Raw genomic sequence first — 17,738 nt, 5'->3', positions numbered from 1 at the left:
CCTAATTACATGTCAACTCCCCGTACCTGCTTCTCGTATCCGTCATCTGTCCTTACAGAGGTCCGTTTTTGGACATGGTTATGTTGCTCTTTCATGACTGGATCAAATTGTGCCACCAGTTCAACCTCTTTGAGGAAATTTCCATTTCATGGAGAGTACAGTGTTTCTGTGTGTCCCCTTGGTGCCAGATTTCTAATTGCCAGAGACTGCACAATAGCAGTCAGATGTATCAACACCTCTCTCCATCTTGTCCTCTCAGCCTCCATAAGTGCCATCTCATGTTTATCAATTGTTTACCCTTTTTTGATACTCAATGCCAGTTCTTTCCATGTTTTCATGCAGTTTTGGTGTTCTGGACTGCTGTCTTTTGAAGTCAGCAAAGAACTTGCATGTTTCCAGTCTGTCAGTCCTGAATTTGCAAAATACATTTTCTTCTCAGAAAAGAGTTTGCAGCAGAAGCAGAAGAGGCTGTATTTTCTTTCAGAATTGTTTCACCACTCACCAAGTTCTTCCTGAAATACCTGTTGTAGCAACTTCTTCCATCATTCTCATTTCTAGGGAAAACAATGTTATGTGGTACCTCACTTGGTCCTCTGCAAACGAGTTGTGTCCGAATTTTGTCAGTCAGAACTGAAGGCCAGTCAGCAGGGTCTATAGACAGTGGTTCATCCTCAGCAGCAGGATTTAGTGGGGATGCTTCTACAGGCATTTCTAATGGAGAGCACATGGGCATTAGTTTACACCCGTTATTCACAGCATTTACAGTGGTGGAACATCCCACATACATACCCAGTAATAATAAAATCATCATTGTTACCTACAATATGGAAACGTAAAACTTTGCACAAACACACCTGAAGAATCCTGCTGTGGAGAAGTGAAAGCACATGGGTCTTCATCCGCAGACAACATTTGTGAAGACACCTGTGTGGCTGAGGAGGTGAATGGCTCCTCATCCTGAGGCTCCGAGATCATTTCTGAAGAGGCCTGTGTGGCTGAGGAGGTAGATGGAAACTCATCCTGGCCAGTGCCAGAAGGTGCTCCAAAAAATGTCAGAAGTGGCCTTGAATTTACATTGACACCCTAATTACATTTGTTGCACAATTAAATATGTTATTATGCACAATTTATTAAACTTTCAGATTAGGAACCAAATGAACCATACAACCTCCTTGGCTAATTCTAGGAATAAGACACCCCAAAAGACTCAATATATCACAAAATATACAACATATCAGCATAAAGTATTTTAAGTTAGCCTACAGCATTGGACATTCCCCTTACTGAGCTCAGGACCTAGTCAATACAATCACAAAAAACCTTTATGATGTTACCTCAATGAAAGTTAACCAAATCCATAATGTGCTAGTTAGGTTGTAATCGTTTTGCTGTAGGCTACACATATTATCATGATAAAACTGTGTGAAATGATATCCAATGTCATGTAAGCTAGTTGGACAGAAAACGTAATATTGTCGCCCTTTGCGTAATAGCATAGCAAGCAACATAGCAACATAAGCTAACAAACATAAGTGTTATACTAGCCTATTTCATTACATGCATAATATTATACTCATAAAGAGATGACATAGCTGCATACCCTTATCTTTTGCCCGTTTCTCCTCTTCTTCGTTCCTATTTTTCCTAAACTGGGCACCTGATGGCTTAGACCTTTTCTTATCCATTTGTGTTGATTTGGCATTTGAGCATCAATACATTACCCATCCCCCAACACTGTCAACCAAGAGTCAAGACTAAACCAATTCCCCTTGGTGGTGTGCAGACTGGTGTTATATTATTCTTAACAATTTCGCACAAACCAGAAAAAAATGCAACAATGTGTCTGTGAAACTACAGTGGGGGAAAAAAGTATTTAGTCAGCCACCAATTGTGCAAGTTCTCCCACTTAAAAAGATGAGAGAGGCCTGTAAATTTTCATCATAGGTACACTTCAACTATGACAGACAAAATGAGAAAAAATCCAGAAAATCACATTGTAGGATTTTTAATGAATTTATTTGCAAATTATGGTGGAAAATAAATATTTGGTCACCTACAAACAAGCAAGACTTCTGGCTCTCACAGACCTTCTTTAAGAGGCTCCTCTGTCCTCCACTCATTACCTGTATTAATGGCACCTGTTTGAAATGGTAATCAGTATAAAAGACACCTGTCCACAACCTCAAACAGTCACACTCCAAACTCCACTATGGCCAAGACCAAAGAGCTGTCAAAGGACACCAGAAACAAAATTGTAGACCTGCACCAGGCTGGGAAGATTGAATCTGCAATAGGTAAGCAGCTTGGTTTGAAGAAATCAACTGTGGGAGCAATTATTAGGAAATGGAAGACATACAAGACCACTGATAATCTCCCTCGATCTGGGGCTCCACGCAAGATCTCACCCCGTGGGGTCAAAATGATCACAAGAACGGTGAGCAAAAATCCCAGAACCACACGGGGGGACCTAGTGAATGACCTGCAGAGAGCTGGGACCAAAGTAACAAAGCCTACCATCAGCAAGGGCATTGAAGATGAAACGTGGCTGGGTCTTTCAGCATGACAATGATCCCAAACACACCGCCCGGGCAACGAAGGAGTGGCTTCGTAAGAAGCATTTCAAGGTCCTGGAGTGGACTAGCCAGTCTCCAGATCTCAACCCCATAGAAAATCTTTGGAGGGATTTGAAAGTCCGTGTTGCCCAGCAACAGCCCCAAAACATCACTGCTCTAGAGGAGATCTGCATGGAGGAATGGGCCAAAATACCAGCAACAGTGTGTGAAAACTTACAGAAAACATTTGACCTCTGTCATTGCTAACAAAGGGTATATAACAAAGTATTAAGATAAACTTTTGTTATTGACCAAATACTTATTTTCCACCATAATTTGCAAATAAATGCATTAAAAATCCTACAATGTGATTTTCTGGATTTCTTTTTCTAATTTTGTCTGTCATAGTTGAAGTGTACCTATGATGAAAATTACAGGCCTCTCATCTTTTTAAGTGGGAGAACTTGCACAATTGGTGGCTGAATAAATACTTTTTTGCCCCACTGTATATAGTCACAGTATTATGAATGAATTGTGGTTTATTTGGTAGCATTTCGTAGTGTGACTGATTTTACTAATTGCATTTGTACTGTACAAAGTTAGAGGTGTGCTATTTGATAGATTCCCCCGCTCCAGGCTCCCAGTGTTGAGACGTGAGGTCAACCTACCCCCGCCCCCCTCCCTATCTCGTACTTCTGAGTGGGAGACCTTCCCAGGCAGTAGCCTGCCTAGCTCACAAACTAGAATCAGGCGCCCACTCCGACAAGGTTAATTGACCCACAGTCCCACACGGTGACATGATATCATTGGTGTGACGTGCAAATGAGCAATAGAGAACCGATCACGCAAATGTCACCATTCCAAAAATAAATGTGCATGTGCCCTGTGCCGCCCCCGGCAAGATGCCGATGTCGCCCATACCTAAATCCGCTACTGTACAGGTGTGCCAAGCTTGTAGCATCATACGCAAGAAGACTTGAGGCTGGAATTGCTGCCAAAGGTGCTTCAACAAAGTACTGAGTAAAGGGTCTGAATACTTATGTAAATGTGATATTTCAGTTATTTATTTTGTATCAATTGCTAAATAAATTCTTAAACAGTTTTTGCTTTGTCATTATGGGGTATTGTGTGTAGGTTGATGAGGGGGAAAAACGATTTAATACATTTTAGAATAAGACTGTAACGTAACAAAATATGGAAAAGGGGAAGGGTACATATACATACTGTACCACAGCCATTGTCCCATAGAATTCGAATGAGTAGAACGGCCATTCCCACCCGGAAGTGTTGGTTGGGGTGAACAACAAGTAGCCTTTTTCACAGGCGATGTATGTCTGACACAATGCCTGTGTTCCTTATATGTGCATTCTTAGTTGGAGACCCCCAGTGTGATTGGATTTTCTTTGAACTTCTTCAGTTCTAATTCTATGCTCAATACAATCTCTGTACAGAAATACTAGCTAATACATTGATGTACTAGCTAATACAGTCTTACTAGCTAATACAGTCATACCTGCTTATATTAAACTCACGTACTAAGTTTCAATAAAAATGTATACACATATAAGGAAACGTGTTTTAACCTTTAAATAACTAAATTAACCACAAACCATTACAGCCATCTCAATACTGAGCCACTAAGCTCGTAGCAACTCTATAGGCTTGACAGGCTAGCGTTAGCATAGTTATAACTCTGAAATATATAACACTTGGGTGGGGAGATGTCAGGGAATAGACCATATAAACGGAGTAGAGAATATTACCTCAGAGGGGCTATAAATCAATAAGTTCAAACCAGAATATTATCTGGTCGCCATTTTGTCTTGTTATTCTATGGCCTTACCTAGCTTAGGTGCAAACCCAGTCATCGATATGTCAAAATCGCTAACAGTTTTCACAAAACCAATTTCAACATTTAAACTTAACAATTTCAACATAAATGGTAAGTTTCACTCAGATACCCATTTCAACTAACATTTTCTCTAAATAATGTGCTTTTGAACACCACGTACCTGTTTAACAGATCAAAGAAAAATTAAACGAGGAGAAGCGGTTAGAGTTGTTGAGGCGAGACGGAAACCGCTATGCTTGTGCTCCTAACCGCCTCCTGCTGGTGGCAGCATGCATAAACAATTCCCAATGGAAATCCTTGGAGGAATATACAGTAAAATAATGATTACAACAATAATATCTAAACCATGTTTCATAAATAAAATGTGATTCCATAACCTTATGGGCAGCCACAACTATAGTGTATGACAATAAACATTCATACTTAGATAGGTTTCTGTGCGTTTTCAAAACGTTAACATCACAAATTATAAACCTACAATTGTTGGCTACACCATCTCAATCTAATCTAAAAAATAAAATGGCAAGTATCATCTACAGTAGCTACAAGAAACAACAAAGTAGTCATAAGGTTGCTTAAAACCAAATGGATGTCATAAGGTGAAAGCACCAATTTGTAAGTCGCTCTGGATAAGAGCGTCTGCTAAATGACTTAAATGTAATGTAAATGTAAAATGCAATAAGAAAATAATGAATCCCTATTTCTGAGATGTATGTACGTTTTTTTAAAATATGCCATCAAAAAAAAATACACTCTTCTGGAATATATTTCAAAGCAGCAAGGAGGGCATTAATCAGAGAGGCAACAAGAGACCAAAGATAACCCTGAAGGAGCTACAAAGCTCCACGGTGGGGATTGGAGTATCTGTCCATAGGACCACTTTAAGCCGTACACTCCACAGAGCTGGGCTTTACAGAAGAGTGGACAGAAAAAAGCCATTAGTTAAGCAAATACGTTTGGTGTTTGTCAAAATGCATGTGGAAGACTCCCCAAACATATGGAAGAAGGTACTCTGGTAAGTGAGACAAAAATGTAGCTTTTGGGCCATAAAGGAAAACGCTATGTCTGGCGCAAACCCAACACCTCTCATCACTCCGAGAACACCATCCCCACAGTGAAGCATGGTGGTGGCAGCATCATGTTGTGGAGATGTTTTTCATCGGCAGGGACTGGGAAACTGGTCAGAATTGAAGGAATGATATGGATGGCGCAAAATACAGGGAAATTCTTGAGGGAAACCTGTTTCAGTCATCCAAAGATTTGAGACTGTGACGGAGGTTCACATTCCAGCAGGACAATGACCCTGAGCATACTGCTAAAGAAACACTAGAGTGGTTTAAGGGGAAACATTTAAATGTCTTGAAATGGCCTAGTCAAAGCCCAGACCTCAATCTAACCGAGAATCTGTCATATGACTTAAAGATTGCTGTACACCAGCGAAACCCATCCAACTTGCAGGAGCTGAAACAGTTTTGCCTTGAAGAATGGACAAACATCCCAAGTGGCTAGATGTGGCAAGTTTACAGAGACATACCCCAAGAGACTTGCAGCTGTAATTGCTGCAAAAGGTGGCTCTACAAAGTATTGACTTTGGGGGGGTGAATAGTTATACACAGTCAAGTTATAATTTGTTGGTCTTATTTCTTGTTTGTTTCACAAGCAAAAATATTTTGCATCTTCAAAGTGGTATGCATGTTGTGTAAATTAAATAATACAAACCCCCCCAAAAATCAATTTAATTCCAGGTTGTAAGGCCACAAAATAGGAAAAAATGGCAAGGGGGTGAATACTTTCGCAAGCCACTGTATATTAGGCCATTTATGCCCATATATTACTTTTCCATATGGGTATCCAGCGCTATCCTGATGTAAAGTGTCAGGCTCATTAAGCGTAGATAGCAGAGACCTAATTCCTATCCCTTCCTCATCGGGGGTCTTCAACTCCTCATTGCATCATGACCGATGCACAATAGCGGCAATATACTACCTGAGGCTAACCTAGATTACAATCCAACCGGGACATTTTTTCTTTATGGGCCTTTGAGCAAGATTAGACCCGGTTTACATTCAACTAAACCCCCTCCCTCTCCCCTTCCTCCAGGTACGGTTTTGATGATGTCCCTGTGTGAGGTAGTACACGTGTATGAGTTCCTGCCATCTCAGAGGAAGACGGAACTGTGTCACTACTACCAGCGCTTCTACGACGCAGCCTGCACTCTGGGGGCCTACCACCCCCTGCTCTACGAGAAGAACCTGGTCAAGAGGATGAACCAGGGGCTCGACAGGGACATCTACACCCACGGACGGGTCACCCTGCCTGGGTTCAGCACTCTCAACTGCACCCGGGGGCCTGAAATTGTACCAGCAAGCGCTGGCTGAGATAATAAGAGAGATCATATTACAGTCAGAAACACACACAGGTGGTAAATACAGAAACACAATCATATTCACAAGCACAGCATGTATAACAATATGACTGACTACTTTATCATGTGCAATCCCTTCAGACAATCTCTAAATCATGGACTGATGGACATTGACAGACATGTATACATGTTTGACACTGCCATAATTAAATGGAATCTTGCAACTAATGTAAATACACTTTACTCGCTCAAACACGCACAGGTGCACAGAATTCCTTGTGACAGCACATACAAGAAATCACACACATACATCATACAATGGACTGTCTGCAAAAAAACCACAAACTCACAGTTTTGCCGATATCCCTCTTTCCCTATGTGAATATAAGCTATAAGCGTAGTCATTCCACTGTGAGGCGCTGTTGTCCTTTCTCTGTCTCTCAGGTTGTGACTGAGGGACAGAGAGAAGAGAGGAGCTCCTCTCTCATTACTGAAGATTGTCTCTGCATGCCTGCCTTCAGCTGCACTACCACACACACATATACACACCGAACCTGTACCCTATGTGGACTAGTTGAAAATGGACTTGAAGAGAAACTGAGGAGACTGCATGAAGCTCTGACAAGAAGAGTGGCACCTCTTGGATATGCTATATAATTGACCATAGACCTGATGGAGATAAATCCCTGAGTGAAATGTAAAGGCTAACTGAAGGAAGCAACTGGAGTTCATAGCATGATGCGTGACATCTAAGGGCGACCCAGAGATGACCTCATCAAGACATGGACCAGATACATTGGGTCACAGAGGTTGTGCGGTGACACACACACACACACACACACACACACACACACACACACACACACACACACACACACACACACACACAGCCAGACTAGCAGTCTTCTCACTCATGAATGAACCAACCATCCAGCCCACCATGGACCAATGAGAACTGAGAACAGTTGTTCTGGACTGGCTGAGGATTTCGTGGGCATCTAATGCCCCTTTGTGGGTGAACAAAATAACTGGATTATTGTATTTCCTTCCAGGAAGAAAAAATGGAAGTTTGTTAAACGTAGAAGTTTGTTTTGGCAAATAAAAACCCTGGTCTGCATCCAAAATGGCAACCCTGATCTAATCAAATGAAGAAAGGATTTCTAGGACTGTACCGATTTACCTACTCTACGAGAACCAAATAATGCTTTATTTGTCATTTTTACTGAGATGCATAATATCTTTATAATTTACACCTCCAAGGGGGCTTTATAGATTTAGAATCATTGATGTCATAATATTGAAAATATAAGTAGAATGACAGTCAAACCCCTTGTTGTTGCACTTCTGTCCATGTTTGCCAGCCTTTCTCCCCTACCCTGCCTGTTACGTGTCAAATGTCATAGCATCTCATCATTCTGCACTCATAAGCTAATTCTATACCATCCTGCTCAGACAACCCCAGTCTTCATAGCAAACCACTGCTCACCTCGGTAACACCGCCCACACGTTAGCCGCCCCTACGTTACAAAACGCTTTTACCCAATATTGCTTTATAGATTTAGAATCATTGATGTCATAATATTGAAAATATAAGTAGAATGACAGTCAAACCCCTTGTTGTTGCACTTCTGTTCATGTTTGCCAGCCTTTCTCCCCTACCCTGCCTGTTACGTGTCAAATGTCATAGCATCTCATCATTCTGCACTCATAAGCTAATTCTATACCATCCTGCTCAGACAACCCCAGTCTTCATAGCAAACCACTGCTCACCTCGGTAACACCGCTCACACGTTAGCCGCCCCTACGTTACAAAACGCTTTTACCCAATATTGCACAAAATGGTTGCTAACATTGCCAATATGGTAGGGTTGCTGATACATTTTCAATAGTAAGAATGATCCGAATAATGTAATTGACTTTGAATTTGTGTTAAATTTGTTAAACCAACTGAATGAATGAATGTGCTTCTGGAGTGTGCATTGTTGCACTGCCTATACATACATCCACCATTTCCCAACCAGCACAGAACATTCTCCTAATGTTGCCACAACATTGGGAAAGTAAGGCTGTTTATGTTATTTTTAGACCATGGCTAGGGGTGTTTTTAGAATGTTTACAGATGTTGTTTCATGGTTTCTTTGGGACTTCTGTCACCCTGATATCAATGTGTACCACTGAACAGAAATATTAATGCAATGTTTAAAGTGTTGGTCCCATGTTTCATGATCTGAAATAAAAGATCCCAGACATTTTCCATACGCACCAAAAGCTTATTTCTCTCAAATTTTGCCCACAAATTAGTTTGCATCCCTGTTAGTGAGCATTTCTCCTTTGCCAAGATAATCCATCCACCTGACAGGTATGTCATATCAAGAAGCTGTTTAAACATCATAATCATTACACCGTTGCACCTTGTGCTGGGGACAATAAAAGGCCACTCTGAAATCTGCAGTTTTGTCACACAACAAAATTCCACAGATGACTCAAGTTTTGAGGGAGCGTGTAATTGACATGCTGACTGCAGGAATGACCACCTGAGCTGTTAATTTCTCTACCATAAGCCGACTCCATCGCAGTTTTAGAGAATTTGGCAATATGTCCAACCAGCCTCACAGCGGCAGACCACGTGTGTGGCGCCATGTGGGCGTGCGGTTTGCTTATTTCACTGTTGTGAACAGAGTGCCCCATGGTGGTGATGGGGTTATGGTATGGGCAAGCATAAGCTACGAACAGCGAACACAATTGCATTTTGAATGCACAGAAATACCGTGACGAGATCCTGAGGCCCATTGTGAGGCCCATTTATTTTAAAAAAACAAGCAAGGATATGCATTTTCTTAATACTATTTGAAAGGAAACTCTTTAAAGTTTGTGGAAATGTGAAATTAATGTTGGAGAATATAACACATTAGATCTGGTAAAAGATAATGCAAAGCAAAAAACATGCTTTTTACATTTTTGTTTGTTTGTTCAATCATCTTTGAAATGTAAGAGAAAGGCCATTATTACGCTTAAGAGTCTAGGCGCAATTTAGACTTGACACTAGATGGCAGCAGTATATGTGCAAAGTTTTAGACAGATCCAATGAACCATTGTTTTACTGTTCAAAATGTTGTATCAAGTCTGCCCAAGTGTGCCAAATTGGTCAACTGATACGTTTTCATTTACATAACTATAGAGAACATACAAAAATGATATGGTAATACAAAATGTATTTTACACACTCCCAGGAATGTGGATAATTGGATAATTAGCTTCCCTAGGCATGTCTTATATGGGCAGAAAGCTTAAATTCTTGTTAATTATTCATTTCCATATGAACAAATTTTTTACACATTTTAAGTTGATTGAACAAGTTTGTGCATTAAGTACATTCAGAGGTGAATTTATCAAACCAGTTGCCGTGATAAAGTTTTTTTGATGTTGTGCACTCTCCTCAAACAATAGCATGGTATTTTGTCACTGTAATAGCTACTGTAAATTGGACAGTGGAGTTAGATTAACAAGAATTTAAGCTTTCTGCCCATATAAGACATGTCTATGTCCTGGGAAATGTTCTTGTTACTTACAACGCCATGCTAATCACATTAGTGCACCTTAGCTCAACCGTCCCATAGAGGTTTTAAGGTATCTGTGAACAACAGGCAACTGTATTCCCAGTCATGTGAAATCCATAGATTAGAGCCTAACGTATTTCTTTCAATTGACTGACTTCATCATATGAACTCAGTAAAATCTGAAAAATTGTTGTGTTTATCAAATTGAACAGATTTTTAAATAACAAATTGTTGTGTGAACCTTTGCAAATCAAATAGAAAAAAAGCTTAGTTTGCTGGGACCACACTTTCCGCAAACTGTATTTCACAGTTCAGTTAAAACATACCACAGAGACTGAAATATTATGCTTAAAAAATTTGATTGGTGCTTATATTTGTATAAGTGTATGAAATGAAAACTTGTATTTTGCATATCCCAAGGCCCCCTCCCCTGAGACACCCTTGAAGAGTGGGGCCACTGGCCAGGGTCAGCCATTAACAATGGCGTCCTTCGAGCAATTACGGTTAAGTGCCACGCTCAAGGACACATCGGCAGATATTTCAGCTTGTCGGCTCAGGGATTTTAACTAGCGACGGTCTCAACGTTCTAAACGCTAGACTACCTAACGCCCTCAGATTGTTGTACACGTTTGTATGGTCCTTGGTTTGTCAGTACAGATTTGACCAGTCCATTCCTTGGATCATGACAAACTAAAAAAAAGGTGTCGAAAGGGACTTACATCATTAATGTACTTGTCTTAAAATATTTAAATTTTAAAATAATTTCCATATGAACAAATTGTTTACACATTTTAAGTTGATTGAACTTCTCCCAAACTTGCCTATTTAGCTAGGTTTCCTTCCAATTTGTGACAGAATTTCATGTGAATATTCAAAAATCTGCATTAAACAATATGCACATTTTCCCACCAGAGATGTTTCCATCAAAGTTGCTTTTTTTGCGGTTAAAAGACTGTGTGTGATGACGTAGTGCACATAAAAATAACTTTTATGTACCAAATGAAAAATATAAGTGAGATTGATTCCCATCGCATTTCCAACTCTACTGATGGTTTTCACAAACAGCAGTTTGGGTAGGTTACCTACATTGAGATTATTATGGATAAGAGCGATATTATTTGTATTGTCAAACGGCAGCCAAGCATCGATCATCATGTCACCAGAATAAGACCCTCAATATTTATTGGAACGGAGCATCAAACTCAACTCCTTGCTTATTCACCAAGCTGTGAAGTCCATAAAGGTTTTTCATCTGTAGCCTAATAAACTGCATGGTCTTCCACCAAGGTAAAGTAGGTTCTATATCAGACATTCAACAGAAATTCACTGTTTCCATTCCTCTCTGATTACTATGAAGGACAGATAAAGTCAAATGTTGATTTGAAATAATCAAAATCACATAAAAATGCATTTAGGCCTCCTGAGTGGCGCAGTGGTCTAAGGCACTGCACTGCAGTGCTAGCTGTGCCACTGGAGATTCTGGGTTCAAGTCCAGGCTTTGTCACAGCTGGCTGCGAATCCATGGGGCGACACACAATTGGCCCAGCGTTGTCTAGGGAAGGGTTTGGCTGGCAGGGATGTCCTTGTCCCATTGCGCACTAGTTACTTCTGTGGTGGGCCAGGCGCAATGCACGCTGACACGGTTGCCAGGTGTACGGTGTTTCCTCTGACAAATTGGTGCATCTGGCTTCCACGTTAAGTGGGCATTGTGTCAAGAAGCAGTGCGGCTTGGTTGGGTTGTATTTCGGAGGATGCACGGCTCTCGACCTTCGCCTCTCTGAGTCTGTATGGGAGTTGCAGCGATGAGACAAGACTGTAACTACCAATTGGATACCATGAAAATTGGGGGTGAAAAAATCTATCTTGTTCACAATTATGGTCTAAAAACATCTGACCTACTTTTACAACCGTTGATTTGATAGAAATAATCCAGTTATATAATATTGAATTTAAACTCTTATCCTCAATACATTTTTCATGGATTGTAAATCCAAATGAATCAAAACCAGATCCTCAATGGAATTGACGCAAGCCAACACCGCCAAGTTTCGGCTTTACAAATGGTGTTACAGAACGACCTGCCGGTGACTCTTAGCACACCATCTTACAGCCCTCTCTCAGAGACAAAATATGTAACTGGCCCTTCACAACTCTGGCCATAACCAAACTGTTTTGTTGTTAGGGACCAGGTTGTCAGGTACCTTATCACACTGCGGGGTCAGCCAATATCAGGCAGTCTTCTTAGATTACAGATCCCCAATTCCTGCCACCCCCTCTGTCTTCAAGGTTTTTTATTGATTGAAAAGGGGAATTTAGAAGAAAGATGTGAGTCGGATAGTCGGAAATGGCATTGAGTGGTGAGGACAAGATGGAGGAAAAGAACATAAAGTTGTTGAAGCAACAGCTGTGCTGGAATGTGAACAATATCGGTGTCAGTTCTGATAGTATGGAGCAGGAGGATGAGGGTCAAGGTCGGTAGTGGAAAGACAAAGGAAGAAGAGAGCTCATGATACAGAAAGCATTGGATCGTCTAGTAAAGAAAGCATTAAGATGGCCAAGGTAGGAAGCAAGGGTAATGATGTGTTGGAGTGGAAAGTGGTGAGGGTTTTCATGAGACCACAGGGCCTCACTTACACCCTACCTGACTAACTAAAGCCTTAGAGAAAGAGGTAGGTGAAGTCAAATTAGCTTGGTTCATTGGAAATGGTAGATTTTTAAAATGTTGTGGTAGCCAGGCTCAGCAAGAGAAGATTCTGAAAATGGAAAAGCTTAAATGGGAAGAAGATTGAAAGCCATGTCCCTGGTAATAATGCTAAATTGAGGGGAGTCATCAATATCTATGTCCATAGATGATAAAGAAAATGTGAAGGAAGGCAGAGTGATTGTGGCCAAAATGTTGATCAGTAGGAAAGTAGGTCAAAGAAGTGAAAGCCTGTCAATGATGCTGAGGTTTGCGAAAGTTTTGCCTGGAAAAGTGCAGATAGAATTTCTTAGTTTCAGTGATAGAGAATTTGTCCCATATGCACTGCAGCGTTTTAAATGACAAAGAATGGGACACGTAGAGTAGCTGCTCAGTGTAAAAGAAAGAATCAAATCAAATTATATTTGTCACGTTGTCACGTTCTGACCATCGTTCGTGTGTGTTTTCCTTGTTTTAGTGTTGGTCAGGACGTGAGCTGGGTGGGCATTCTATGTTGTGTGTCTGGTTTGTCTATTTCTATGTTTGGCCTGATATGGTTCTCAATCAGAGGCAGGTGTTAGTCATTGTCTCTGATTGGGAACCATATTTAGGTAGCCTGTTTTGTGTTGGGTTTTGTGGGTGATTGTTTCTGTCTTTGTGTTTGTGGCACCAGATAGGACTGTTTTTTTTTCTTCTTGTTTTGTAGATTGTTGTACTTTCATCTTTATTAAAGATGCACAAAACTAACCACGCTGCATTTTGGTCCACCTCTCTTTCCCCAGAAAACCATTACACACGTGCGGAATACAGCAGTGAAATGCTTACTTACAAGCCCTTAACCAACAATGCAGTTTTAAGAAAATACCTAAAAAAAGTACGAGAATAACAAATCATTAAAGAACAGCAGAAAAATAACAATAGCGAGGCTATATACAGGGGGTTACGGTACACAGTCAATGTGCAGAGCAGTTGTCATACCAGGCAGTGTTGCAACTGTTGGGGATTAAGATGTTTTATTTTATTGCATGCTTATGTGAGATATGTCATTAGAATGTCTATTTTTCGATAATACTGTTGGCCGGTTGCAGTTCTCTGTTCTCTGTCAGGGTTCAGTTACTTGGGCCGCAGAGAGGGGAGAGGTCAAGCTTGTCTTCATATGTAAACATATATTTTAAACCATGTGAAGGGATGATTGAGGGGAACCAATTATATATTGGCTCCACAATGTCTGTGTGCCAGTCACTGTGTCTCCGTGAGCTTGTCCAGAATGGGAGTGTCTAAAATGACAATTGATATATATCCTAATGTCTTGGTACTATGTTGTACCAAGAACGAGAAGTAGAACCTCATTTTAGGAGAGCAAACTGAACGATAATTTATAGCTAATGCTGTCTGGCTATGGAATTACTCCTCTCAAGTAAAGTCTTCCTTTGTAATGTTCCTAAGATCTGTTATTCGTCATGTGAGTTGAGATGGGTGTGTCTTGGCTATAAATGATATGAAGAACTGTTTTGTAAGGACTCTCAGAGAATTCCTTTATAGACACTGAATTGATCTGAGAGTCACAGGGTTGTGATGGAGCTCATAATTAAAGATAGACTTCATGATAACTCTGACTTGTGTGTGGTTTGCTCTCATGATTTGGTAAATACAGGACATTTCCACTACACAACCTGTCAGGATGCTCTCGATGGTGCAGCTGTAAAACCTTTTGAGGATCTGAGGACCGATGCCAAATCTTTTCAGTCCCCTGAGGGGGAATAGGTTTTGTCGTGCCCTCTTCATGATTGTCTTGGTGTGCTTGGACCATGTTAGTTTGTTGGTGATGTGGACGCCAAGGAACTTGAAGCTCTCATCCTGCTCCACTACATCCCCGTTGATGAGAATGGAGGCGTACTCTTACCTCCTTTTGCTGTTGTCCACAATCATCTCCTTTGTCTTGATCACGTTGAGGGAGAGGTTGCTGTCGTTGCACCACACGGTCAGAACTCTGTCCTCCTCCCTATAGGCTGTCTCATCGTTGTCGATGATCAGGTCTACCACTGTTGTGTCGTCAGCAAACTTAATGATGGTGTTGGAGTCGTGTTTGGCCACGCAGTCGTGGGTGAACAGGGAGTACAGGAGGGACCTAAGTACACACCCCGAGGGGCCCCAGTGTTGAGGATCAGCGTGGCAGACATGTTGTTGCCTACCCTTACCACTTGGGGGCGGCCCGTCAGGAAGTCCAGGATCCAGTTGCAGCGGAAGGTGTTTAGTCCCAAGGTCCTTAGCTTAATGATGACCTTTGAGGGTACTATGGTGTTGAACGCTGAGCTGTAGTCAATGAATAGTATTCTCACATAGGTGTTCCTTTTGTCAAGGTGTGAGAATGCAGTGTGGAGTGCAATAGAGATTGCATCATCTGTGGATCCATTGGATCGGTTGGGGCGGTATGCAAGCTCTCAGCTGTGCTTCCCTTTGAAGTCTGTAATAGTTTGCAAGCCCTGCCACGTCTGAAGAGCGTCGGAGCCGGTGTCGTACGATTCGATCTTAGTCCTGTATTGACGCTTTGTCTGTTTGATGGTTCGTGTGAGGGCATAGTGGGATTTCTTATAAGCTTCCAGGTTAGAGTCCCGCTCCTTGAAAGCATCAGCTCTACTCTTTAGCTCAGTGTGAATGTTGCCTGTAATCCATGGCTTCTGGTTGGGGTATGTACGTACAGTCACTGTGGGGACGACATCATCGATGCCTTTATTGTAGAAGCCAGTGACTGATGTAGTGTACTCCTCAATGTCATCGGAAGAATCCCAAGAAGATATTCCAGTCTGTGCTAGCAAAACAGTCCTATAGCTTAGAATCTGCTTCATCTGACCACTTTTTTATGAATCTAATCACTGGTGCTTTCTGCTTTAATTTAAGCAGTTATCCCCTGATAACTGTAAGCAGTTATCCCCTGCCTCTTATACTCACTGTGATCGAACAGATGCACGGTGCTCAGTACTTTACCAAATTGGATTTATGCAGTGCCTACAACCTGGTGCACATCAGGGAGGGGGAAGAATGGAAGGCCGCCTTCATTACCAGCACTGGGCACTACGAATACAGGGTAATGCCCTACAGCCTGACAAATGCACCCTCTGTGTTTCAATCCTTCATTAACAAGGCGTTTAGAGATATGTTGGGTCGCTGTGTAGTGGTGTACATAGACAACCTCTAGGTGTACTCCACTATACGCGAGTAACATGTCTCTCCTGTCAGGTCCATTTTGGAGAAGCTGATAGGGCATCACCTGTACACCAAGGCGGAGAAGTGCCTTTTCTTCCAGCAGGCGGTCTCCTTCTTGGGCTATCGGATATCCACCGCGGTAGTGGAGATGGAAGAGCAGAGGGTCAGTGCAGTATGGTCTTGGCCTGTTCCATCCAACATAAAGGCGGTGCAGCGCTTCCTAGGTTTTGCCAACTATTTAATGCAGTTCATTAGGGGTTTCAGCACAATGGTGTCCCCTCTTACCTTCCCCCTGAAGGGAGGTCCTCGACAGCTGCGCTGGACTGAGGAGGCCAATAAAGCATTCCGTGCGCTCAAGGAATGTTTTACGAACGCACCTGTTCTGGCTCATCCTGACCTGTCTTTGACCTTCAATATGGAGGTGGATGCATCCGAGGTTGGAGTAGGGGCCGTTCTTTCCCAACGCACTGGATCGCCGCCTAAACTTCATCCATGTGCCTTTTACTCGCGGAAGCTTTGTGAGTTGCTGGCCGTCAAGATGGCGCTGAAAACATGGCGGCACTGGCTGGAGGGTGCTCAACACCCATTCCTGGTTTGGACAGACCACCGGAACCTAGAGTATATTCAAGCAGCAAAGATGCTGAACCCACGTCAGGCCAGGTGGGCCCAATTCTTCGCCATGTTTGACTTTACCCTCTGCTATCGGCCGGGATTAAAGAACGTCCTGAGGACTCCTCACCTACCCAGACTCCCGAGGGCGTACCTACGTCTTGAAGGCCTTCATGGAATGACTGGGGGTCACGGGCGGCCTGACATCCGGGTACCATCCCCAAGCAAATGGGCAGGTGGAAAGGGTAAATCAGGAACTGAGTAGGTACCTTCGTAGTTACTGTCAGGACCGGCCGGGGGAGAGGACTGAGTTTCTGCCTCCGTCACTCCTCCACTAACCTCACACCCTTTCAGTGTGTTCTAGGCTCCTCGCACCGGAGTCAGATCGAGGCTCTTGCAGTATACGGTTCCAGCATGCCAAGGAGGTATGGAACACAGCACACATCCGTCTCCAGCGCATTGTCCTTCAGCAGAAGGAGCAGGCCGATCGTCACCGCAGTGTGGCCCCGGTCTTTCACCCTGGTGATAGGGTCTGGCTTTCTACGAAGGACCTGCCCCTCCACCAGCCCTGACGGAAGCTGAACCTGTGGTTTGTGGGGCCATTCAAAGTCCTGAGGAGAGTCAATGAGGTGATATAAAGATTACAGCTCCCCGTCAATTACCTTATTTCACCCTCATTTCATGTACAGTGGTTCCACCTTTAAAAGTTGCGTCATACTGCGGAACACCTTGCGGGCTGCTGCAGTATTCTGTGGCACGTTATATAATTGTCCGTGAATTTTTTTCTGTTAATGCAAGTTATTGCTAGTTTGACCACCAGAGGATATCTTTGATAGTCTTCCATATTGCAGGCACGCGGGAGACCAGGGTTCAATTCCCTGATGGGGAGGAAGGAATAGGCTGTCCTTGTAAATAATAA

The 17,738-nt window shown here is 42.3% G+C and overlaps 1 protein-coding gene across 1 annotated transcript in view; it reads left to right on the top strand.

Annotated features, from left to right (window-relative positions):
- Positions 1-9,023, top strand: part of st6gal1 (ST6 beta-galactosamide alpha-2,6-sialyltranferase 1) — a 170,594-nt gene extending 161,571 nt beyond the window's left edge. Inside the window, exon 9 of the mRNA XM_029629923.2 lies at positions 6,505-9,023. Coding sequence (XP_029485783.2) covers positions 6,505-6,782 — 278 coding nt within the window. The 3' untranslated portion in view covers positions 6,783-9,023. The remainder of the gene's footprint in view (positions 1-6,504) is intronic.
- The last annotated feature ends 8,715 nt before the right edge of the window (positions 9,024-17,738 follow it).

The sequence above is a fragment of the Oncorhynchus nerka genome, linkage group LG23 (assembly GCF_034236695.1).
Source record: "Oncorhynchus nerka isolate Pitt River linkage group LG23, Oner_Uvic_2.0, whole genome shotgun sequence".
NCBI lineage: Eukaryota > Metazoa > Chordata > Actinopteri > Salmoniformes > Salmonidae > Oncorhynchus > Oncorhynchus nerka.
Note: the sequence above shows the minus strand (reverse complement) of the source record. Positions and strands in the feature narration are given on the sequence as shown.